Here is a 24,678-nt window from a genome sequence, read left to right as displayed (position 1 = left end):
GCCGCTCAGGCTGAGGGGGCGGCCATGGCACGGGGCCGCTGCGGGGCCCGGGGCGGCTGAGGGGGGCGAGGGGAGGCGGAGGGGAGCCGGGCTGGGCTGAGGGGAGCCGGGCTGAGGCGGGCAGCTCGCCGCCGGGCGCCATGGATGACTTCCCTGCCATCTGCCTGCTGTCCCTCGCCATGCTGCTGGCCTGCTATGTGGCGGGCATCATCCCGCTGGCCGTCAACTTCTCTGAGGTGAGGGGGGGGCCGGGCCGGGCCCCGGGGCCGGGCTGAGGCGCGCAGCGGGGAGCTGGGCTCGGTGCGTCCTGCCGGCTCCTGTCAGCAGCGCCCCGAGCCCGCTGCCCCCGGCTGTGCTCCGCGCCGTGTGGCGGTGCTGCCCTGCCCCGTGTCTGTGTGGCTCGTGTCTGTCTGTGCAGCTGGAGCAGGGAGCCCATGTGTGTTTTGGGACCGCTGGCAGCAGGAGCACAGCTCGGCGTGAACGTGGCACTCCGCACCGCCAGCGGCCGCCGGCTCGCCAGCCCTGTGCGGAGGCAGCGCTCTGCCAGCCGCACACACGTGTACGGACGAGTTTAGTGCCTCGGTTCGGTTTTAGGCTTGCCGTAAGCTTGCTGCTGTAAGGAGCTGTCTGCTCGGCTGGTTTGGTAACGGAGCTGTCTCTCTGCGCTCGTTTTATGTGCAGACACCAGCCCTGGAAACGTCTGATTAGCAGTTACAATCGTTTTGTTTAAAATAGTCGCTTAGGCCCCTGCTACATGAGTAGTTTTAAACTAAAATGATTTTTTGGGCTGTGTGTTCTGTGGTCTGCAAAAAGCTTTCTAGGTGATGCTAGAGAAAAACGCTTCCTCCCCCTGGGTACTTATCATGGTTAAGTAGAAAACAAATTAATGCTGTACGTAATAAACCCAAATGATAGAGTACAATAGAATTATTCATTAATACACTTCTTCAGATGAGTTTAACTGTGGACCTGGTTGTGTTTTGATTTCATATTTGTTTCTATTCTTTTAATTACACTTGAATATTCTTGGAAGTATGAAGCTCCAGTAAAGCCAGGTATAACTAAACATCAGTGACGAAAAGGTTCAGACGAACAGCTCTCTGCTTTATTTCTACAGGCAGATGTACATTTTCAGTTTAATCCCGATTTACATGAAGTACTCTAGGAGGCTAACCTTGGGCCAGAAACCACACTCTACCAGTACTTGAGGCTCTCTGAAGCTGCAGCCTAAATAGTCAAAATAAAAACAAGTTGTTCAGGTAGTTTGAATCTTTTCCTTGGGTAACAAAGACTCACAGTGTTGATTGGAATGGGACTGTTTACTTTTTGCTAGGTCCAAGTAAGAGTTTCAGTGTCATGAAGATTTAAACCAAGAAATAATTGAGGTGTGGAACAGCTTGCTGATTCGAGGAATTTAGGTTTTCCCTATGTATTTTTTAACAGCATTTTCTCTGCTGCTCTTAAGAAGAGACGCACAAGTGGTGTAGAACTTCAATAGTTGATTTCCGGGAACTTTTTCGAACTGAAATAGTTTGGCTTCCTGAATTAAACTAGATGACTTCCCTGTCATGATAAGTTGCAGTTATTAGGTCGCTGTATTCACCGTTTTGAAGTATTTCATATTGAAAAAGAAATGCAGACTTTTCTTGAAATAGTAATTTGTCAGTGTTTATTATTTTAATGCAGTTTTAGAATTCACAGGTGTCCAAATTGAAGCCGTGCTCCGTATTTGCACTAGTAATAAAGCATTAGTACTTGAGGTATTTTTTTGGCAAATGCACAGACACAAATGCATGCACACAGTGTAAAAGAGATTATAGTGCTGCAGTATAAAATCATCTTGTGTTCATTCTGAAACACCATATTTTGGCAAAAGTACAATGGGAACAGTGGGTGTGGAAGATTATCTTTTCATCTAGATTGCCACTGCTTAATGATTTATCAAGTGTAATTGTCATACATGCAACTGTACCATGCATGTTGATGGAAACTTGGCATCTTTTGCATATTAGTACTCATGTTTTCCCCAGTGATGCTGTGATTGTTTCCTGATGGTCCCACTTGGCTTTCTTTCAGAAAGCTGGTTGTGTTGTCGAGAGGTTGTGCTGTTTTTCTATGCCAACGTCACCCATGTAGGCGAGATAAAGAGGGCAGGTAGCACGACGTGTCTGTGCTACAGTGGTTTCACAATATTTAAGCACAGACCTTTGTCTCCAGGGCTCTGGTAGCTATTTGGTGGCACGCAGTCCTCTTGTGCGTGGAAGGTGATAGTTCTGCCACAAAATAGGTGATACCCAATTGTTAGGAGGACCTAATTCTGCATGGTTACTATATGCACTGTGTTACAGCCTAGTTCAGGAGTGACCTCTGCAAGTTGTCATATTTTGCAGTCTAGCAGATGATGCCTATATAATTGCATTTTCAGCACATGACTTTGACTCTAGCCTGTCAATGTTGTGGTCACAGGGAAGCAAAAAGTATTAGGAACTGTTCTTGTGTTGGTCAGACAGAATTTGCTCAAACAGTACTGCAGTTGAGTTTAGCATCTCTGGCTTTTATGCTTTGTTTGGTCCAAAATTAGGATATAACTAGGAGAACAGTCGTTACTTATGGTATCAAATACCTACCTACCCTTTGTGGTATTTTTTAAGCATGTAGAAACTTTTCCTGGAGTATAAACTAAACTTTTTTTTTGTTTACTGTACTTTAAAAGCATTAAGTTTATGTAATTTTTGTTAAGATTTAATTACAAATTTGCAAATTTTGGGGGTTGGCCTGTTCTCCCATGTGCCTGGTGACAGGACGAGGGGGAATGGGCTAAAGTTATGCCAGGGGAGTTTTAGGTTAGATGTTAGGAAGAATTTCTTTACTGAAAGGGTTGTGAGGCACTGGAACGGGCTGCCCAGGGAGGTGGTGGAGTCACCATCCCTGGAAGTCTTCAAAAGACATTTAGATGTAGAGCTTAGGGATATGGTTTAGTGGGGACTGTTAGTGTTAGGTTAGAGGTTGGACTCGATGATCTTGAGGTCTCTTCCAACCTAGAAATTCTGTGATTCTGTGAAAACCAACCAACTGGAATGTATTTTAAAAGCTCTCTTTGCAGGGGGGAAGAGGGATGGCTGTGGTTTGTAATTCAGTAAGTTTATACTTACTGAATAAAACTTAATTTGATGCCTTTTTGAAGACATGGAACACATCATCAGGTCTTTCAAATACACAAAAGTACATTTCTCTTTAATTACCTTTTATTCACAACTGTTTTTTAAATAAGCTCTTCTTCAGTGATACTGTATTAAACACAATGCCATTAAAATATGGCAGTTTTAGGATAGACTTTTGTGCAAGGATTGTTTTAGAGAATGAAATGTAGTTCATCTCATGTAACAGTCTTATAACAGCTTAACTTTGTTGTGTCTCTCGAAACTTGTAGGTGACTTTTCTGCTCTAAAATCTTCCTTTTATTCTTCCTGCAGTCCTAAAGCTTTTCTTAGCCTTTTTCTGTTATCTAAATATAGCTGACTTTGTGGTTTGTACTCTTATTTGACCAACGTATTTGCATCTGTAGAGGTATTTATATTTTTGTATCTCTCATTTTTCTGTCTTTTCTTTGGAAATTTACTTCGTTTATATATTTTCCTTTGTTACTTAGTCTGACATTTTCAGGAACGGGTGACTTATCCTGTGTTGTGCTATACCTACGAGAGGTTTTAGGGAACTTAAAAGTTAAAGTAGGTTTCTAGTGGGAAGGGTATTTAATGGGTATTTGATAACAAACCCAGAGCAGAGATAAAGTGTAGAATTGTGAACATGCTGCACTTCAGATGTGTTCTCCATGATCCTTTGTCTCTGCAGGCTTTGCAATTTGAGGTCTTGGGCGTGAATTAGCCCCAAATAACTATTAATGTCAATTATAACAATTCTTGCTGTTGTCAAGTATGCACTGCTTCACTTCTCTGATGTTGCTAGTCTCCAACTTTGATTTCCTATTTCAGCTGTTTTTAGTGGACACTGGGTACGTTCACATTTCAGCCAGTTAATCGTTAGAAATACAGGACTATGCAACTGGGTCTCTTGAATACGAATCAGCAAGAGGTTTTGTGGATCATTCTCTCTCCTCCACTCCACTTTTTCCCTACCCCATTTCCCTTACTCCCTTCTTAACAGAGGTTAAGTGTTTTCATTCTTAAAGGTGATGCTTGTTTTGTGCTTGCTTGCAGGAGAGATTAAAGTTGGTGACTGTTCTGGGTGCCGGGCTGCTGTGCGGAACTGCCTTGGCCGTCATTGTGCCCGAAGGAGTACATGCACTTTATGAAGACATCTTGGAGGGTAAGAACCAAAACTATGGCTCTAGATAGCCTTGTTCAAGGTAACTTAGGTCATGGCTTTATTATTCGCTGTGGCCTGTTTGTAGGGCTTTTAACATAAGGTTGTCAGGGGCTTTCACAGAACGACACAAAGCCAGCACACAAATACAGAACTGCTGTAGATAAGATACTGTACGTTTCTGGTGGTTTGGGAGAGGAGTGCAATCAGGCTGGGGATCGGGTGATTCTTGCCGAGTGATCATATCACTTGCAGGTCCAGCGTAACAGTCTGCTCGTGGAGCCATAGCCCATTACTCTGGGTCATGTGTAATGTTTCTTATTGTGGGGAGAGTTAAACTTTAACTTTCACCGGAACTTCTGATGAGGTGCAAGGATGTCTTTGGGTGAGAATGGACTCATCGACTATTTGCTGTTGCATTTCGTAACGTAGATCACTTCTCATTTCAGCAATTGCTGGAAGTGCTTTATGGATCTAAGTGTACTTGCCGTGTAATTGTTTTCTCTTTTGAAACTGAAGAACTTACTGAAGTACAGATAGAACACTGGATGGCAGCTGCTGTTCCTGCCCCCAGCAAGCTGGGGGGCTGTTCCGAGCCAGTTAAAATGGTCTGAAGTAGGAACCAAGATAACTTAAGGCACCTGACTGAAAATTGTGGTTACGTGGGGCTAATTCACAGAGTAGGAGGTGTTTCTATCTTGGGTGGTATAAATACATCTTGTACCCAGAAGTCTTGGAAAATTCTCAGTTTGAGGTTATGACCTTATTTTGAATAGTTGGGGCCCGATACCTTTGTTTGCAGTGCCCTTTGAATCTTGCTTTAGCTTGGCGTGATGTGCTATCACATACCTTCTGACAGCTTTCTGATTTGGAGCACGCTGGGAGGTATCATACATGCAGTGGTAAACAGCAACAACTTAACGGTCACATGAGTAAGGCCTATGAAGTTGAGACTAGAGAAATCAGCAATTGTCTGACGTACATGGTCCTAATCTGTAATTGAGAGAGAATTGCAATACTCTGGGTTTTGTGCGCTACTGCATCTTTCTTATTTCAGCAACCTTTTACATTTCTTTTTAGGAGTATGCTTTCATCTATTGTGCTTCAGTTTCCACACAATTTATATGGTGTTTCACTTATCTTCTGTTTACTTCAAATCTATAAAATCATCCATTATCAAGAAGTAAAAGAACCTCTGATTATGCCTTTATACTGTACTGCAATTTGTGCACTCCAATGTAGGATGTCTCTAATGAGCTGTAGTTGTGGGCTTGCTCTTCATTCCATTTTAATTCAAAGTAGAATAAATTTTCTTCTAATGATACGGATAGCAGTAAATACAATTACTGTGAATATTTGCATATTTTTCACTAAATGTGGTGTACAGTTCACGTTTAATATCTACATTCAGATGTTTAGAGCTGTTAATGTATATTTTTATAATACATTATCAGGGGAAATGTCAGAGGTATTTACCTAGTAAAAAAGTTTTTTTTTCCTGTGAATGACTTCAGGCTCAATTCTGAGCTCACAGTATTACGAGTGAAGTGATTCTGTCTGTAAAGAAGTGTGTAAGTGACATTAAGAGAATGATCTTTTCCAGACAATTCTCCCTTCTGTGGTTGTCTTTGTAGTTTAATTTTGTCCAACACATTACACTTGCTAATCAAAACCTAAGTCATTGTTTTCATTTCTTGTAGATGCAAGAGAGAATGAGATTTTATTTTTTTTATTGCAGAGAGGCAAAATGCACAGATATTATGGATTTAACTACAAAAACACTTGTGATACCTTTCTTAGAGAAGTAGGACATTCAAAGTTAAGCTTAAGATTCTTAGAACGTATCAGCTTTCAGTACAGCTCTTGCAATGTACCCATTTACGTCACTAAGTCTGGAAAGGTGCTGAAGGGAACACTGAGGCTTAAGGCTGTGTATGGTGTACACACACACGTATGTATGTGGGCTGTGTTTGCCCAGTTCCAAGTGTAATTTAGCTCTGGTTTCCTGTTATCAGAAAGTCACTTACCCTTCTGTATCTTCCCTCAGGCTGCAGAATAAGTAACTGCTCATTTTTTGACCTCTTAGGCTTCAAGGAGAGCAAACAGCATGCCATGAATCAGATTAGTATTTGCTCGTAAACCTATTTATGCACATATGTACGTAGTGAAACCAAGTATTACCAATACATAAAATCCCTTGGTGACTGTGGTCCTTTGTTTTAACTGGTGAAACTGCATGACTCTGGTTGCTGTGAATTACCCACAACATCTTAAATCTTGGAATAATCTGAAGCACTGTTATCTTTTTTTTTTATAGAGGTGGCAACAATATTGTTTGGTCTAAATTGATTTATTGGTTGATCTTGTGCGGCAAAGAGAGGCTTATGAAATCTTTCAGAGAACCAGCCTATTCTGCTGCTCTTTGTCTGTAGTAATGGCATGGTGCCAACATCTTGTGCAGGAGGGTGGTACAACTGAGGCAAATCCAAGAACGTGTGAATACTCCAGCATAAAGATGCCTTGAATCAGTCACGTTTTTACTGTTAGTGTCTAAAACTTCAGAAGTTGCCAACCAAAAAACCTGCCCAAAATGACAGTTTTGCTTTTGTCACTTAGACCACAGATGCTAGAAAAGACATGATGTGCTGTGCTCCGTTTTGTTTGTTGCTGTTCTTTTTTCAAAAAGGTGAGAGAGATTATTCTACTTTTTTTAGGTAGCAGCATATCTAGAATAAACCTTAAAAGTGCAGACAGATTTTGTGTTGAAGTGTAGTGATTATTCACGTCTCAATTCATTACATCCTTACCTTGATTCAGGCAAAACAAATTGGCTCTTCAGAAGTCAGAAAGCTTTCCAGAGCTGAACGATAATTCCTTCCAAGCCCATACTTGTTCTCATACTGAGAAAACATTGGTTGCTGTTAGACCAGTGAAACAATCTAGTTAATATTCTACTTTCTTAAGTGCTGTATGCTAATCCTGTTAGTCCTTTTACCCTTAAATGAGATTAAAATTAAACTAAAATCAGTAACATTATTTACAGTGAAGACTTCAGAATTTCTGATGGAAACTGATGGAAATTTCTGATGGAAGTGAGAATTGCTGATGGAAACTTGCTTAATCGGTGCTCTTTGATATTGTAATCAAAGCATTGCTGCCCTGTGTAATAGCAAGGAGTACCAAGTGAAACCTAGGTGTTTGTGTTACTGTTTCAAGTCTTTTTTCAAAAAAGATTTTTAAAGATGGGGAGTACAACTGGTGGATAAGGTCAAGGAGATCATTCTAAGCTTGATATAGTATTTAAAAGGGGTAGGAAAAGTGATGAATACATAAGGAGTGACAACTGGATTGTATGGATTGAGCAAATGCAGCAGAGAGGAACCCGAGGAAGAGATTGGAAATACCAATAAACTCCAAATCTTCCCCTTAGTTAAAACTAAACAAAATAAGTATTGCTGTACATGCATAAGGCATGATTGAATACTTGTGGGCAGCACGATCCTGTCCTTGCTTCCTCAAGTTATTTGCTGAAAGATTTGCTCAAGTAGGAGAAATGTTGAGACATGTTTGTATCTTGCCAGCGATGCCCAGATGTCTCTTAGAGTAGCTGCTGATTGCTGCTAATCACAGAATGGCTGAGGTGGAAGGGACTCTAGAGGACATCTGCTCCAACTCCCTGCTCTAGTGGGGCCACCTGGAGCAGCGTGCCCAGGACCATGTCCAGGCAGCTTTTGAAGATCTCCTGTTGCAACTGCAAGGCTTACAAACTCTGGGCAACCTGTGTTGGTGCTCACTCACAGTTCCAATGAACAAAGTCTTTTTTTTTTTTTTTTCCTCGTGTTCAGAGGGACCCTCCTGTGTTTTGGTTTGTCCCTATTGACTCTTGTTTGTCCCTCTGTGTACTGTGCAGTAGCTGGGGACTTAATTCAAAATTTCTTATTCCTAATCTTTGCTTGTACCTTTCAAGCAGTGTATTTCTTTATGTCTAGGCCTTCTTTCTGCAAACAGCAAATTCTTCACTTAAGATTCTTCTGATAAGATTCTTCACTTATTAGCTAGAAACTTGTTTAACTTTGTGAAACCAGACAAATGTCTGGGGCCTACAAGAAAGCAGGAGAGGGACTGTTTATCAGGGGTGTAGGACAGTTTATCAGTGGTAGGACAAGGAATAATGATTTTAAACTAAAAGAGGGTAGATTCAGATTAGGTATTTGAAAGAGATTCTTTACTAGGAGGGCAATGAGGCACTGGCACAGGCTGCTCAGAGAATCTGTGGATGCCCCATCCCTGGCAGTGTTCAAGACCAGGTTGGATGGGGCTTGGAGCAACCTGGTCTGGTGGGAGGTGTCCTCCCCATGGCAGGGTGTTGGATTGAGAAAAGGAAGGAAAAAGTGACCGTGCCATGTTTAGCCCACTGTCTCCTAATCTGTTTGTTTGGCTGCCACAGGGAAGCATCGCCCAGTGAGTGAGATGCAGCACGTGGTGGAGTCTGAGAAGGTCGCGGAAATCCCGGTTGTACACGAGTATGGCCACGACCATTCCAGGTTGCACGCCTACATTGGTGTTTCCCTTGTCCTTGGCTTTGTCTTCATGCTTCTGGTTGACCAGATAGGCAGCTCTCATGTGCACTCTACAGATGGTAAGTAGAGAAACATTTGGTTATTCTTGCTAATTAGTTCTAATTAGCAAGGTGCGACTTTTTTCTATGCTGCTGGGATTTAATTTGACCAGTCACATCCAGAATTTCAGTAGGTGCTGTTCAAACATAAAGCAGGGTCTGTGTGAAATGTTTGTGCTGGAAATCTGTCATGGAATCCAGCATAATTTGAGAGCTTGCTTCATTAATGTAAAATAACTGCAGGCATGTGTATTGTGTGCGTGGAGGTATGCGTGGAGGGTGACTTGACACTTGAGTTATTGTCTGTTTTACAGTATCACCCATAGGGTTTTTCTTTGGCTTTCCCGAAAACTTCAGGTTAGTCTTACCATCGTTATTTTTCCTACTTAATTGTCATAAGTGTAGGCAAAATTTGCAAAAATAAAAAAAGTAAAAAAAAAAATTATCACAAGACTGCAGAAAGAACTACATTTCAGCTCTGGTCCTTTGCTGTAACTGCACAGCTGGGCTCCTGTATTAGTCTACAGCCTCACTTCAAAATGTTTCCTGCGAAGTCCAAAGATTTCTCAACTTATTGCAAGATTCTCAAAATGGCCCCAGTTGCCCTTGTTTCTAGCTGCAGCTTCAGGTCCAGACTGTAGCTTAAAATGCTCCAAAGGTATTTTGTCATCGAGAAAGGTATTTATTGCCTCTGGCTGCTCACTTTTCCCTACGTAGTCTCTTCTGTTAGTAGAATTTGCCCCTCCGAAATTAAGGAACACATACCACAAGAAAAAAGGAGCTGGGGGGGGGGAAATGTTTTGTTTGGATCCTTAGCAGTTCATGGTGCAGCTGCACAAATGCTTGTATGGGGTCAGTGTGATGGGACAATTATGAGTGTCTTTCTCTAAACATAGAGAAATTCTGGAGGCTGGAATGGAGGTACGAACTTAAATGTGACTGTCCCCTTGAGTTTTAGTTCTGATCAATCAATGCAGTTGAAGAACTTGAGAAATCGTGTTATGTGACCAATCTCCGGTTTTGACACGAGTATACCATCCCAGTCATCCAGTGCAATTGCTCACGTAGGCTCTCCCTGATAAGGAAGACCAATCTAATGGAAGAGAGTATGTTAATTTTTTTTAGCCAGCTCACTTCCTTGATATGAGACTGCAGGAGGAAAGAAACAGTATTTTTCTCTTCTGGCAGAAGTGTAGACTTGTTAAAATAGCTGTGTAAGCATGCTTGCGGTCTAATTAAGTAATTCCTGTTGAACTATTCTAGAATTAAACAGTTGAATAATATGCTTCTATATTTGCATAGGACTTATCACTGTGATAAACAATGGAGCTTCCTCGTATCACTTTCACTGCTGGTTGCAGTCACAGTGGATGTATGTGCTGGGCTGTATAATTAGCTCACATGAAAACGTCCTCAGAGTAGTTGTCAAACAGCTGCAGTTAAAGCACTGGGTCAGGAAAAGTACTGAAATCTTTGCAGCTGCCCCCACAAGAAGTAGAATTTATTGCTTACTGGGAATTCCCAGAGAATCAGTGCAGCAAGGACTGTCACAGATTGTCACCTGAAGGAAAATTGGGCTGCATGGGGGGAAGCATCCTGACCGTTGGAGTAACTTGAGTTTGGGATCTGAAAGCTAGATTTTCTTCCCCTTGATAGCAAAGAACTTCAAGGTTCAGTTTCAGGAGCTTAAGAAAAACAGCTAGTATTGCCTGTATCAGCGATCCTGTAAGTTGCAAAGAATAATCTATGATTCTGTTATTTGTTGATGGAATTTCGGGTTATTTGAAGGTGTTAAGTATCAAACTGTTTTAGAATAAATTTAATGCAGAAATTCAAGAGCTGATAGTTTCGAATACAGCTGCCTAAACTGCTTATCACAGGTAAGTGATGTGCAATGATACTTATAATTTTTTTTCCAGCATAATTTGTTTATTTGTTCTCATTATGTTTGCTTTCCTCATGACCGTTTCAGATCCAGAAGCTGCTAGATCGGGCAACTCCAAGATCACCACAACACTGGGATTAGTGGTCCATGCTGCAGGTAATGAGGGACTTCTTGTTAGAACTTGAGGAGGGCTTCCGTTGCTCTGTGGCATGTCCGTAGGTGCGATAGAAACACTTGCATTTTAGTTTAGAAGGTGTTTTTTTTATAAGCAAAAAAGAGGGGAAAGAACTAAGGCTTTTTACCAAAAGTGGCTAAGAAAACATACTCCAGTACTCAGAATGTTTCAGAGAATTTTGAGTGCTGTGTTTTCCCTTCTTTATTTTTCCAGTCTAAAAAATTGTGTGACACTTCCTGCCTGTCCTTTGCTGGCTGCTGAAGCTGCAGAATTTCAGTATATGCATACACATTTAATATGTAGTATGAAATACCTTTGGGTTTCTTGTCAGTAGAGACGTGTTTTAAAAAATAAAAAATAAGGTTATGTGGAAAAGGGAAATGATAGGGTGGAACTTAAAGGTTTGACTGAAACATTTATGTTGACTTACAGGGATTGAAAAAATTAAACTTGTATTGCAGTTAGCCCATGTTCATGTTGTAATCCTTCATTATATATCTGTAGTGTAAATATGATGCCTTTTAATCTCTTCTGTTGGCAGTTACCATGTAAATGTCTTAATTTTGATCAAAAGGTATTTCACTAAACAAAGTGTCTACATAGTACAGATTAATACAGTATCTATTTCCTATTTCATTTAGACAATAAAATTGTTAAATGGTACTAAAATAACGTATTTAAACATTCATTTGAAGAATAGTAAATAAAGTTCTTTTAACGTTAAGAATCTAAAGCAGCTTTAAAAAATGTATACAGACAGCACTTCTACCACAGAAAACTAAAATTAGTAAAGTTGTTATTTGATTCTAATTTGTCAGACTTTGTCAATGCTGTGTACGTTCTCCTTATAATTTTTATGGTCTTGGGGAAAGTGATACAGCTCCTGTTGTGGGTTGTCTGAAATCCTCAAGTTGTTTTACCTGAAGAAACAAAGGGGAATGACTGACATGATGAGCTGGTTTATTTAATAGTATTTTGAGTAACGGGACCTCTCAAATGTTTTGTGATCCCAGCCATTACGGGGGGGCAGCTGAAATTTACATGGAGGAATAATCCAGGAACTTTCATTTCTCTTTCAGCCGATGGTGTTGCGTTGGGTGCAGCAGCTTCTACTTCTCAGACTAGTGTCCAGTTAATAGTGTTTGTTGCAATTATGTTGCACAAGGTAAGTCAACAACCAAAAATCTGTTCTTTAGTCATTAAAAACTGTTAAAGCATACAGGCATTACTGAAGATCTTAAATTTGATTGATGGTGTAATCTGGAAGTGTGTCATCCCATTGAAATGAACAGGTTGGCAGTACAACTTCAAGGACCAAAAAGCACTGGTATGTGTATGACAGAATAGTAAATGATAGATGTAAGGCTGAATGAGGTGCAAATGAGAAGAAATTCAGACTTCTTACTGCCTACTTTGTCTGTAGTTGTTGGGAGGAGTCTCCCAAATGCAGGGATAGAAGAACAGCTCATTAAGAAATATGGCAGCTTCACGTTACTTTTTGAAAGAAGGTGCGTTTTGGTGTTCTTTTAGATAGTATTTTTGGTGGGGAGAGATGGGTTTCTCTTTTTTTTTCTGTCTTTTTCTTTAAGGATTCTTGTTGTTATAAAGATGTTTTCAAGCAAGTTCTGAATGGTGGAACACAGGATTATATGCTAGTATTTTCAAGGACACATAATAGTTTTATGCTGTTACACAGCTTTTTTATTTTTACGCTGTTTATATATTTTTTGCCTGTGTTATCAAAAAAGTGAGAAGGATATTCATGTTATGAAGGGTTTCACAGCGTGTGGGGTTAGTCTTTTGAAACTACATAATAATGGAGTGCTAGAAAATAACTTCTGATTACCTGTGTTATTGTAGTAGCTTCAACATCAATCATGACACTTCTGCAAGAAAAAACTGTGAAACATTTTTTTTAACGATAACAAGCAAGCAGTGAAGATGGGAAGATCTTTTTTCGTTAACGTTTACACAAAGATTGGCTATATAGGTGTGCTGATCCACATGACTTATGGCAGTACATACATATATTACAATAGTTAGTCGTGCGTATATTCAAGCACAATTTGGGATTATTATATGCCCCAAATGTTTGGAAATTCAGGTTTAGTACATCTTCTGTTCAATGTTCACGCAATAAACCATTCTTTATGTAAACTTCTTCAAAGGTGGTGATAACAATGTGACATGTTTCTGTGAAGCTTATTTCACAGCTAATGCCAGACAATTTTTCCTCTTTTATTTGTAATGTTCAAATTAACTGGCTTCTTAAGTTTTGCAGTTGCACAATTTTAAAAGAGAACTTTTCCCCGAAAGATTATCAAGAAATACGTGATATTGAAAGAGTTTATCTTTTGTGGTCATTTTTTGATTATTTTCTTCTGATCCAGATTGATGCTCATCTTTCTTACTTTCCCCCCTCACTCATTTTCTTTCTTTCATTTTTTTTTAAAGAAAAGACTGCACATAAAACCAGCTCTAATACATTTTAGTTTGTCTTGAATAGTATTGTCAGGGTGGAGTTGTACTGTCTGTGTGTGAGTAGAAATACAGTAAACTGTATGAGCAGGACAGCCACACCTTGTGAATAAGAAACTGGGTATTAGTGGGGGGAATACAAAAGTATTTGCTTCACAGTGGGAATAAAAGTATAACTGAATGATGAACAAACCAAAGAAGCTCTTCAGTCGTTGTTCATTTGCTATATCTCTTTGGGAATCTTTTCCCTTCCATGTTAATTGTAGAATTTTTCTGTTTCGGCTTTATTTAAAAAAAAAAATAAAATAAAAGGAATAGGAATGCATAACATCAGGATGGAAAAAAAGGAAATTACAGAAGTTAATGGAAATTTAGGGATTATAGCAACCACTCAAGTCAGAATGAACATCTGAGCATTTATGACTACACAAATATCTTTACTTGTGGTACCTTTCCCAGTGTTGCACTAATAGGATAACATTGTGCATCTATAACTGCAGTCCTTGTTCTAGAATCAGCATGAGGACAGTATCAGCTCTTGCTTCTATCCCTTCTTTTTGCAAAGAAATTATTGGTAGTATGAGTAGAGCAATCAATATCTGAGAGTCTGCAGTTGGAGTTTATTCCATGAATTTCTTCTTTATAAACTTTAAAAATGTGCTGCTACCCCCCAAAAAGATGGGTCATAAAACAGAGCTAGGACTGCAGTTTGCTGAGACGGGCAGGATTGTCTTAATTCACAGTTCACATTTCTTTTTCTCTGGAGACCTTTAAATATTTTTCTGTGTCTTACTGCAACTCAAATAAATAAAATAAATAGTTTGTAGGCTGATGAAAATACAAAATATCATTTACTTGAATGATAGGCAGAACATGGCTTTCCATTAGGTAGTGTTCTTAAGGCAGAGCATTGTATAGGGTTCTGTTTATCTGGGTTAACTGAAACATGTAAGTGCCTTCCCCAAATTTCTTCGAAATCTGTTCATTTCAGTGAAGTAAGTCATATTTCAACTTAATCTTTATCATGTGTTTTAGGTAATTTTAAAATGAATTGTATTACCAGTAAATAGTATTTTTTTTGCAGGCACCGGCTGCCTTTGGCCTGGTTTCCTTCCTGATGCATGCTGGGCTGGAACGGAATCGAATTAGAAAACACTTGCTGGTCTTCGCATTGGCAGCACCTGTTATGTCCATGGTGACATACCTGGGGCTAAGCAAGGTAGGTCTGCGATGTTTGTCCTGCCCAAAACATAGGTTAGTGGTGGAGCTCAGGGAAATAAGTATCATACAAGATTCACAATTCTGTCTCCTTTCAGCTTTATAATGTCAGTATCCCCATGTGGCGTGGAAGACGTTAAGCAACATACTGAACTATTGTCACTGTGAGAGAAGGAGAGTTGATAAAAGTCCTACTGTGTGTGGACCTTTATAGAATTGTTTCATTATTGATTGAAGAAATTCTGCTCATTTTAATTTTTCGCTCTTTTTGTTTTTTTCTCATTTCACAGAGTAGCAAAGAAGCCCTTTCAGAAGTCAACGCCACCGGAGTTGCTATGCTTTTTTCTGCTGGGACTTTTCTTTACGTTGCCACAGTTCACGTCCTCCCAGAAGTAGGAGGAATTGCTCATAGCCACAAACCTGAATCAACTGGAGGAAAAGGACTCAGCCGTCTGGAGGTGGCAGCCCTAGTCTTAGGATGCCTTATTCCTCTAGTTCTGTCCATTGGACACCATCACTAAGAGCGCGAATTTCACCGTTCTCCTCCTTGATCTGACATGAGCAGTAAATGTCGGCTGCTCCCTTTATCACTGTCTGTCTTATCCATCATCCATCCCATCTACTTTATGGAGTTCAGAGGGAACCTTGATTGCAAAATGAGGAATACTGGGAAAATTTTTAGTGTAGCAAAATGTACTTTGGCAGCCGGACATAAATTCTATGTAACTCTTCTGAAGACATTTGCTATTTTAATTGTTACTTCTGGCCCTATTCTCAGGGAAGATGGAATTTGGAGTTTGAGGAAGGTGAGCGGGGAAGAACATAGCGACTCATCATGAAATTGCAATCACCAAAGTATCCTGCAGTTCAGCTTTCAAAGCTGAGAGCAAAAACAAAGGATGGCTGCCTTTTGAGAGGTTGAAGTCTTCTTACTAATGAAGAAGGGGGCTCTCCCCCATCGGTTCCATGTTGTCTTGGCAACGTGAATGGTTCTTGTAATGTTTGTCATTAATTGTATTGTGAAAGCGGGCTGCACTCAGAATTCTGGACAACAGTGCTATTGTGACAGGTGTCATTGATAGGAATGAAATGCTGTAGAGAAAGCGTAGGATTAGAGTAGGAAATCAGCTGGTTAAAAGTGCAGAAATGAATTTTGCAGTGTATTCCATTATTTAAGGGATAGAAGCAAGGAGAGTATCGTTCTGATTATTTATGCAATTGTTAATGAGTTTTAAACAGGCAGTATTTACTGGGAGATGGTCTTCTGCCAAGTAAAGCATAGGCACCAAAAATGTTAGTGGGAATTAGGTATTTGTAACTGTGATTACACTACTGCTACTCTTGAGAGAGATCCGTGTTGTCCTTTGTAATCAAGCTGTTCTGGGCTCTGAGGAGTAAAACTCTGATGGAAGCAGCTGTAGAGGGACCAGAGAACTTTACTAGTTCATTTTCAAGAGTCTGAACCACTGAGATCAGTGGTGTGTGTGTTTCTCATTAAATAAAATGTATTAAGGCTAACGTAACAAGATCTATAGATAAATATTTATGTTACAGGTAGAGTACAAAGTGTTTCTAACGCAGTTCTAAACAAACAAACAAAAAAGAACAGGCAACAAGCAGAACAAAAAGAACAGCAGAACCTGGTGGGTTTCCAGTGGACCTGTTAGCATTTCGCTTTTCCTTTGGGAACCCTGCTTTCACCTTTTACTGATAATCATTAGATTCGGTGAATCTACTTGAAGACTTATTGCCAACTGCTGACGCCTCTCACTGCAGATGGGTGATACAAGATCCATCCCTTTCCAAGCCACAGCATTTTCTTGTCAGGCACCTTTTCTCTTATGCAAATTATATTACACTTTAATAACTGTAGTGCATTGAAAAGTCAGGAATGCTTGATGTGCACAGACTCAACATAAAATTATTTCTTTAGGGGAAATTTTTTAATGCTGTACCCTTTTTGAGCTATACTTTTCTGCAGTTTTTAAAGCTAACATTGCCAAATAATTTTTTTAAATGGATTTTCAAAGCCTGAGATCTTTCCTGAAGTGCTTATTGTTTCAGTTTGAATGAGCGTGTCTTTTTTCATGCCATTTATTGCTTATACTACACAGGCCATTGTGCCTTTTAACTTCCATACATTTTTGTCACCATCCTGTTTGTCTATTAGCCTGGTAATGGGCATGGTCTGGCTCTTGGCCTAGTGATGCTCCATCTGTTGGCTTTGTAACAATGCAGGCGTATCCCAGGAGTGCACCCAGTATTGATCCCCAGGAGTGCTTGTTCATTTGTGTATTTTACAATATGTTAGGTGAACTTAAATATCATTGAAAAATGACTAGAAATGATCTCGCACAAGATACCATTTTCAGATAGAATTTCAGGCCTAAACAAGCATCTTTGGCATTAGAGCTTCAAAAGTTAATCCTGTTTTGAACAGCCACCGCAAAATTAGTGATGCAGATGAGATCCTCTGCTGCACGTCCTTAAACTGTTTTTACAACATATGTATGCAACAAGTAACTTCCTAGTTGTTATCTGTTAAAAGGTTCAGTGAACAGGTTACTGACACATGCGAATGACATACATGTACAGGGATATTTACATCAGAGCTCCCGGTGTTCTTCCTGATTTCTCTTTATCTTCTTCCTTCGTGATGTCACTATTTTACCTTGCTTAACCCTTCCTTTTGTTTCCAGGAGCTGAAGAGTTTGCAAGATCTGTAAAAAAGCAGAAGCAGGAAATAAGTTAGAGCAGCAACAGGTGCTTGAATTCTGTAGAACAGCAGTTTTTAAAGTGGAGGCTATCTGCCTGAGTATGCAAGCTGAGTTTTCTCCCACTAGACCTGAAACAGTTTTCATATGGAGGGATGAGTTCTGTTTCTTGAAAACTGATCCAAAGAGCAAACCTCAATAAGCCTGATGAATGTACGTGAGTACTGATTCATGATGGGTGATGCTGGCATGCCGCAGGATGTAGGGAACCTGTTCTAACTTGCAGTGTTCTGGGAGAAACTTGAGTTTCTCAAATACTGATCCAGCAGCTCTTACGTGGAAAACGTTTGAACTGGAGTCCCAGTGGCAAATGGCAGCAGGAAAGTACTATGCTCTTCTTTTTTTTTCTTTGTGTAAAGCCACATTTTATCATCTGCCATTTGCACATCATCCCTGACTCCACTAGCTACACTACTATCCTGACGCTGTTCCTCTTCAGCCTTGTTTTGTACAGAACAGTTGCAGCAGTTTAGGGGGGTGCGGGTAGTACCTTTTTGTATGGATGAGAGTTTGCTTCACAGCTGGTGTAACCTCTGGCATGTTAATCATAACAGGTGCCGCTGGTGAGAAGCCTTGTTGTCTTTGTTTTTTCCCCATCCCTTAAGTCATGTTTCCTGTTTATGGGGCAGCTACCAGGAATGGTAATACTCAATTTAATCATTCATGAGCTATGGAGGCCAAGTTAGAGCAGCAGGCAAGGGATATATAAAGTTAAAAATCAACAATTTGAAATTGGTGAAAAAAGTCTGATAACACAGCTTTCATTTTGGCACTCAATTACATGATATAAGACTTCTGTGAAAATTTTTCTTACCTATTTGGAAGTAGTGTTTTCTTTTTGCTGCCTCTGTTATCTCTGTGTTGAACAGTTATTATCAATTACGTAGCTGAAACTGCAATGACTAAGGAAGATTCTGGGTATGTCATAGGAAGGATGTAAATCTTAAATGACCAAACCTTTTCAAATCATTAGGTCCACGTGGAGGATTATTTTATAGAAGCGATACTTTATTTACCTCATTAAATTACTCTGCATTTTATCATATCCCTGTTCTTACCTATCTCCCCATCTGTCACAATAAATCCAAGCACTGCATGTAGTCAAGGCCATCTGGTACAATTTGCTGTTCCTCAGGGGACCTTGCTGCAAGCAAGTTCCTCTTTACTCTCCCTGTAGTAGCCATCTCTGCCTGTGTTTCTTCCGTGAGGTAGGTGGCAGTAGGAATAGCAGGCAGCACTTTAACCAAGTGCCAGGCATTTCCCCTTTTTCTTCTGTCAATCCCCCTAGGAAACCTATAATCTTCTCATCACTCTTTTTTTCTTTTTTTTTCTTTTTTTTTTTTTTTTTCCCAGTTAATGATTTCTTAATTGATTGGACTAAAGCTGTGATTCTCTTCATCCCAGTGTGTTCAGGTACTTTCCCTACTGCTCTAATTCTTCTATTGTTCCTTGTGTTTAGAAAAAAAAAAAAAAAGGAAATCTTTTGTTTTCAGCACCTGGTGGCAGATGCAGAGGCTGCTCTGGCTTTAACTTGTGTGAGGAAGGTAGATCTGCCACACCGAGACAGAAGGCTTTGATAATTATTCCCTGTCATTTCAGATGTTAAACACAAAAACCCACTGCTGACTTCTGGTTTCAGAGAACCATCGCTAGGTGGATTGTGTAAAAGAATGGCATCCAGGAGACCCAGGAAGTCTGTTTATTCAGGAAAAATTCAGAGCCTTCAAGGAGCTTTTGAGAGTAGCAGATGTGTCTGTGCGGTACCAGCTCTTGGCAGAATAACAGAGATGCTGTGGAATAAATGCTGCTGCTGCTCTCATCCTGTTCTGTGCTGCTTTGCGTGGGACTTGGGAGGAAGAGGAGGAAGTGTGTTCTGTTGGGGTGGGAGGAGGAGGAGTTGTGGTGTGGTGGGAAAGTTTGAGTTTCAGATTCCTGTTCACCTCAAATTTAAAAAACAAAACAAAAAAAAACAACGACAAAACAAAACTTTTATTTCTGATTTTCTTTTTATTAAATCTCTTAGCAGCCTTGGCTTTCCAGGGAAGAACACTGCGTGGTCATTGCTGTTTACCGGACTCCTTGTATGGAACTGTAATTTTAATGTCTCTTTTTTCAAACCATTTGTACACAAAATCATTCCATGAATGGCTGCCTTATAATTTTTCCACTTTAATTGTGAATGGTTAAAATAATGTTGCAGTTTTCAATTTGTTTTATTATATTAAATTTTTACTAGGTGCAGAGCTTCAGAGTTGGCTTTTCATTTACTGCATGGGGTTTTGTGACAGCTCGAACAGAGGAATGACAATCTTAAACGGGATGCAAGCACTGCAGACTGTACGTCTGAGTTTTGTAGGATTGTGCTTGCAGCTTCCCCTCGTAATGTCTGAGCACCACTTGGAAACCCGAAGCATGAAGCTGACTGCACGTTGGGAGGCAGTCTAGCATGTTGATTTGGACGTGGCATGAATGATTTTAGAGGTATAAATACAGACGGGATTTGACAGCTCTGCCTAAGAGGGGCGTTTGACAACTTCTGTCTCCCACCGAGTGCTGAGGAGCTGGCGTTGCTCTGAAGCTCTCTGCCACCCTCTGGAAAATCTCGGATGCTTACAAGGCAGAGGTGTCTTTGGAGGGTCGTGAAGAGACGACTGGCTCAAGATTGCTGACGAGGACGTGCTAGGTCTAAAGAAAACTGAGAGCACAGGTTGGAATGAAGTCATCTCAGCCCCCAACCCAAAATGCCAACACTCACCAGAAGAATGCAGCACGAGGTACTTTGTAACGGAGCAGCCTCTGGTATTGATGTGGGTGACAAGTCAACTTTAGATACGTAGGCAAAAATGTGAGTTCCCCTACTTTGGAGAAAACCCTAGCCTCCTTTTTGTGTTATGGGGGAAAACTTGTGAAGTCTTGCCCCTGTTGTGTCTTTCCTCCCCCCTTGCTGCTCTTGGGCTCCTTCTCAGCTCAGCTTTCCATGTGTCTGCCACGGGATCCTGCCGCTCACCTGCTCACAGCTCTTCCGTATTGTTGTCAGTCTTCACTATTGTCACATTTTTTCTCGAAGGCAGCCTACCTGCTTCCTGCCACAGGCAATGAAACAAAAGGCAGTGTTAAACCACAGCTATGTGAGCTTCCTCTTTAGTCCTGGTAGTTGTAGGCATTTTAACTGAGAGCAGATTTTGTTCCTGCTGTGAAGAAAAAATTGTCTTCTCAGGCTTCTGAATTTCTCTGGAAGGGTTTTATTTGCTTCTGACATAATTTTGAGTTTCAAAGAATTGTTGAAAATTAATTTTTTTGAAGAGGTGGGTAGGCAGGGGATATGAGGAGAGCTTTGAAAATGGATCGAGCAAAAACATGCAGGATTTTTTTTTCTTTTTTTTTTTTTTCTTGCTACAGGACACTTTAGGGCATATTTTTAGGGTTTGCAGGTTTTCTTAGAAGATTTGCAGAAATCCAGGCAGCTGTGCGTTGTGTGCTGTGGCTTTCTGGAAGATGAGTGCTACAGCTACTGCCAGGATTTAGTGCAAGGCTGAGAAGCAGAGTTGGGATCTTTGAATTAAGTAGGAAACAAATAGGAATTTGGCTGCAGGTCATGAGACAGTTCATAAGGAAACACCTGCACAGGCGTTTCACAGCTGTGTATAGGTCCCGGGAGGAGCGGTTTAGCAAGTAAGTGGTCTGAAAATGTCATTTGACCTCGGGTGATAAAAACACCAGAAGCCATCAGCTGGGGCAATTCAGGAAATGTTAATGGCTTAGAGCAACGCGCAGGGAGTGAGGCAACCCCTTAAGAAGCTCGTGGAGAGGTAATGAAGGACTCAGGTATTTATGTACATGGATGAGATCCCCCTGAGCTCCCTCTGCTCCAGCCTGAACAGTCCCAGCCCTCTCCTCACAAGAAGAGGTGCTTCGCTTCCTTCTCCTTCTTGGTGGTTCTTTGTTGGATGCTCTCAATTATGTCCATCTAGGGATAGCTCTCTTGTGATAGTCAGCCTTTAGAAATAAAGGTAAGATGCTGGCTTGACTCGTTTTATTGATATTCTTGCCCTCCAGCTGCCCTGTAAGCAGGGTTGGCTATCAGGCATAGCCTTTCAGAGGAAGGGGAATTATGTTATTAGGGAACGAGGAAGGTATTCTTTCCCAGAGCAAAGAACCTTCAGGCATCCATTTAAACAATAGCCTCGATGGAGGTAATTTAGAAGTAATTCAACAGACAAAAAAAAAAAAAAAAAAAATTTTTCTTCTGTGGTTGCTATCTATAAGGTTATCTAAGATCCTGTAACCTTAAGGGTTAGAATGGTTTAGCTCTTTTACTGGAGCAACAAGCAGTCTTCTGAGTTGTTTTTTTTTCTGATAGCTCATAGGACTTGTGGTTAGGAAGGTGTCATCTCTTTGTGCTGCCGTAATTACAGGAGAACGTGATTAACGTGGAGTCAGTGAGAGAACTGAAACAAATGGCAGTTTTGCTGTTGTACCCGGTACAGGCAGATGAGAAGCCAGCAATTAATCAAATAGGCTCTTGCTTTTTTTCTGCAAATAAAGCTCAGTTTTAATGCTGAAACATTACGCAGTATATTAGCATACTTTTAATGTATTTTAATAAAAATGTTTTCTGGCTATTTGGAGACTTAACTGCAGCGGTCTGGTGTCCCTCCTTGTGAAGCTGTGGGGAAGGAGGAAGTGTTTTAGGGGTGTTTATGTTACAAGAGACCCCGAACGCTTAAGTATGGAGGAACCGTGGTGTTGCAGGCATCCCGATGATGACTGTAGAGTGCTCCATCATTGAGGGGAAAAAAATGTTTTTTCATAAGCATTTTTATCAGACTCATTAGGGATGAGCACTGCAGCAAGAAGATAAGCTGTCATCTATTGTTCCAGCTTACAAATTAAACCATTTTTCTACTGATATGTGCAAACCTCATCCAAATGTCCCTCCAGGCAGCATTGCGGAGCGTTCACCCTTCTTACCATAGCAATTTTTCTCTTGTCTAAAATGTCTGGAGATTAACAAGCCATTACAGTGGATTTTGGATCAAGAAAAATGCCTCAATCAGAAAACATGTAGAGCTAATGAAAAGTAAGCTGCATTATGACTGACACCAAACCATATACAGCATTTAGGTAATCTGAAATCCAGGGTAAAAGTATTAGGGGAAAATTGCTTCTGTATCTGTGTGCCCGTCCTGTGTCTGCAGTGATTGCTTATGATACATGATCACAGTTTGTGTTGGAGTCTGTGGATGTTAATGGTCTTTTGGACCAGACAGTACAACGTGGGTGGAAGTAAAGGGACTGCAATCAATTTCTAATTTTCTTGCAGTTGAAAAACACCTCGTAGAAAGTAGCCCTGCACCACTGGATCCAAGCTACTGCGGGTGTGTGTGTGCTTGTGATGGTCTGGGTGTTGGTACTGGTGTCGCAGGTGAGGGGCTGTGAGAGAAATGAGGTTATGTGCTTGAGGCAGGGAGGTCCTGCCAGGGCTGGGAACTGAGCCCAGGTGTGCAGAGCCCTGCCTCAGTGCCCACATCACAAACACAGTGCTTTTCTGTGCTCAAGATTAACAGGACCGAATAAGCAATTGCCCCTTTGAAATGCTGTCCCCAGGACAGCTGCCCCACATACCTGCCTTGTCTCTGAGTGTCTGGGTACCATGGGCTGCACGGGGCATGGAAGTCTTAAAATTCATGTGTTTCAGTAGCCCGTGCTACTGCTGTGGCATGTGTATGAATGCTGTGTGCAGTCCTTAGCATGACTTGTATGTTTCCTATGCAGAAAGTTGCCTGGAGAGCTCACCAAGCAATTGCTGCTGAGCTGTCTATCCTCCTTAGACATTTCCTCTCTAACTTCCTACCCCTTCTACTGGGTTCAATGCTTTAATCAGGAGCTTTTTGTGTTTTTTTGACTGATGTTGAACCAGGTGTGGGTTGGAAGCTCTTCACCTGGTTCAGTGCTAAGCATTTTCTGTTCATACAGGCCACGTGAATGTTTCAAGAAGACTCTGGGCTGTCCTCTAGAAGGAGCTTTTTCAGAGGCACCTTACTGCTCCGATGCGTTATTCCAAAGGCCCTGGGAACGTCTGCTTAGCAGAAACATTTCATTTACTAAACACCAGAGCGAATGAGTTTTCTCCCAGGAGAGATCTTTCAGTAGGATTAAAACAAAAACAAATGAACAACAACAAAGCAGTCTCCTTTTAGATGGTGAGAGAAAGGGTCATGGACTTTGGTGTCAGTCCCTGAGCAAATAACCCCCAAAAAAGCCAGGCTGTGCATGCTGGCCATTCACAAAGCTGTTGGATGAGCTGCTGGCTATCAACCCCCTTCGCTCTTCAATAAACAGTAAATTGACATCTTATTTTCTGTCTTCCTGTAAGCCTCCTCAAGTGATGCTTACCTCCCCAGCTAACGATTTGATTAATATGACTCAGGGGTCGCTGAAAATGGATCTGGGAGGGTTTGAATGGCAGGGGCTCATGGAGGGCTTTGTCTGGACCACTCTACTGAGACCGTGGGGCCACGTCAGATGGGGTTATAAATCTACAAAGGCTCTTTGCCTTAATGCCCATTTGCTTTGAGCTCTGCAGGACAGCTCCGAGTTCCCATCTGACGTTAAAAATTCAATCATGTGCAAAAGAAAATCTATCAGTGGATCATGTGAAAGAGATGGATTGGTGCTGGTTGCTTCTGCTGTGTTTAAAGCTGCCCCTGCACACAGCTGTGTATCTGGGGAGCTGGAGCATCATGTTGGTAGGTAAATGTGGCATTTTACCTTTGCAGGAATGTTACATCAGAAATGAAACCTGAGCTGGACTTATTTTTAATTTTTTGTCTCCTCATTGCTCCAGATGCCTGCTAATACCTCTCATAACTGCTGATGGGCCTCTGGGTGGAAACAGCCAAAAAACAGCTGTGAGAGGAAAACGAATCCAAACCGGAGAGCCAGAGCCGAACCCTTCTGACTGCAGCAGCTTTACCCAAATCTCAGTTTCCTAGCCTCAACCTGAGGACTGGTGTGCTCTGTTCTTTGTAAAGTACTGCTGCAAGGCTGCCCGGGACATAAATAAATAACTTCTTACTTTCAAAAACTGCAAGGCTCTGCCCCGGCTGGGGTTATCCAGCGTGTGCATCCTTAAAATGAGAGGGGGCACCACTAGCCAGAGTGTGGCCTGTGACGATGGAGCATTGCTTCCCTGTGAGCTCACACT

The 24,678-nt window shown here is 41.1% G+C and overlaps 1 protein-coding gene across 1 annotated transcript; it reads left to right on the top strand.

Annotated features, from left to right (window-relative positions):
- The first annotated feature begins 21 nt into the window (after positions 1-21).
- Positions 22-19,720, top strand: SLC39A9 (solute carrier family 39 member 9). Its single transcript, XM_027457903.3, has 7 exons — positions 22-236; positions 4,218-4,326; positions 8,771-8,962; positions 10,914-10,982; positions 12,081-12,166; positions 14,564-14,698; positions 14,988-19,720. The coding sequence occupies exons 1-7, from the start codon at positions 141-143 to the stop codon at positions 15,216-15,218; spliced, it is 918 nt and encodes a 305-aa protein (XP_027313704.1). The 5' UTR covers positions 22-140; the 3' UTR covers positions 15,219-19,720.
- The last annotated feature ends 4,958 nt before the right edge of the window (positions 19,721-24,678 follow it).

This window comes from Anas platyrhynchos, chromosome 5 (assembly GCF_047663525.1).
Source record: "Anas platyrhynchos isolate ZD024472 breed Pekin duck chromosome 5, IASCAAS_PekinDuck_T2T, whole genome shotgun sequence".
Lineage (NCBI taxonomy): Eukaryota > Metazoa > Chordata > Aves > Anseriformes > Anatidae > Anas > Anas platyrhynchos.
The sequence above is the reverse complement of the archived record's forward strand: the minus strand, read 5'-3'. Positions and strand labels throughout refer to the sequence as shown.

What these genes read in the sequence shown, in the direction of transcription:
- SLC39A9 (XM_027457903.3), top strand. Translation starts at nt 141, where the DNA reads ATGGATGACTTCCCTGCCATCTGCCTGCTGTCCCTCGCCATGCTGCTG. An exon ending in TCATGTGCACTCTACAGATG is followed by an intron (nt 8,963 to 10,913) that starts GTAAGTAGAGAA and finishes TGACCGTTTCAG; the next exon opens with ATCCAGAAGCTGCTAGATCG. An exon ending in TTGCAATTATGTTGCACAAG is followed by an intron (nt 12,167 to 14,563) that starts GTAAGTCAACAA and finishes TTTTTTTTGCAG; the next exon opens with GCACCGGCTGCCTTTGGCCT.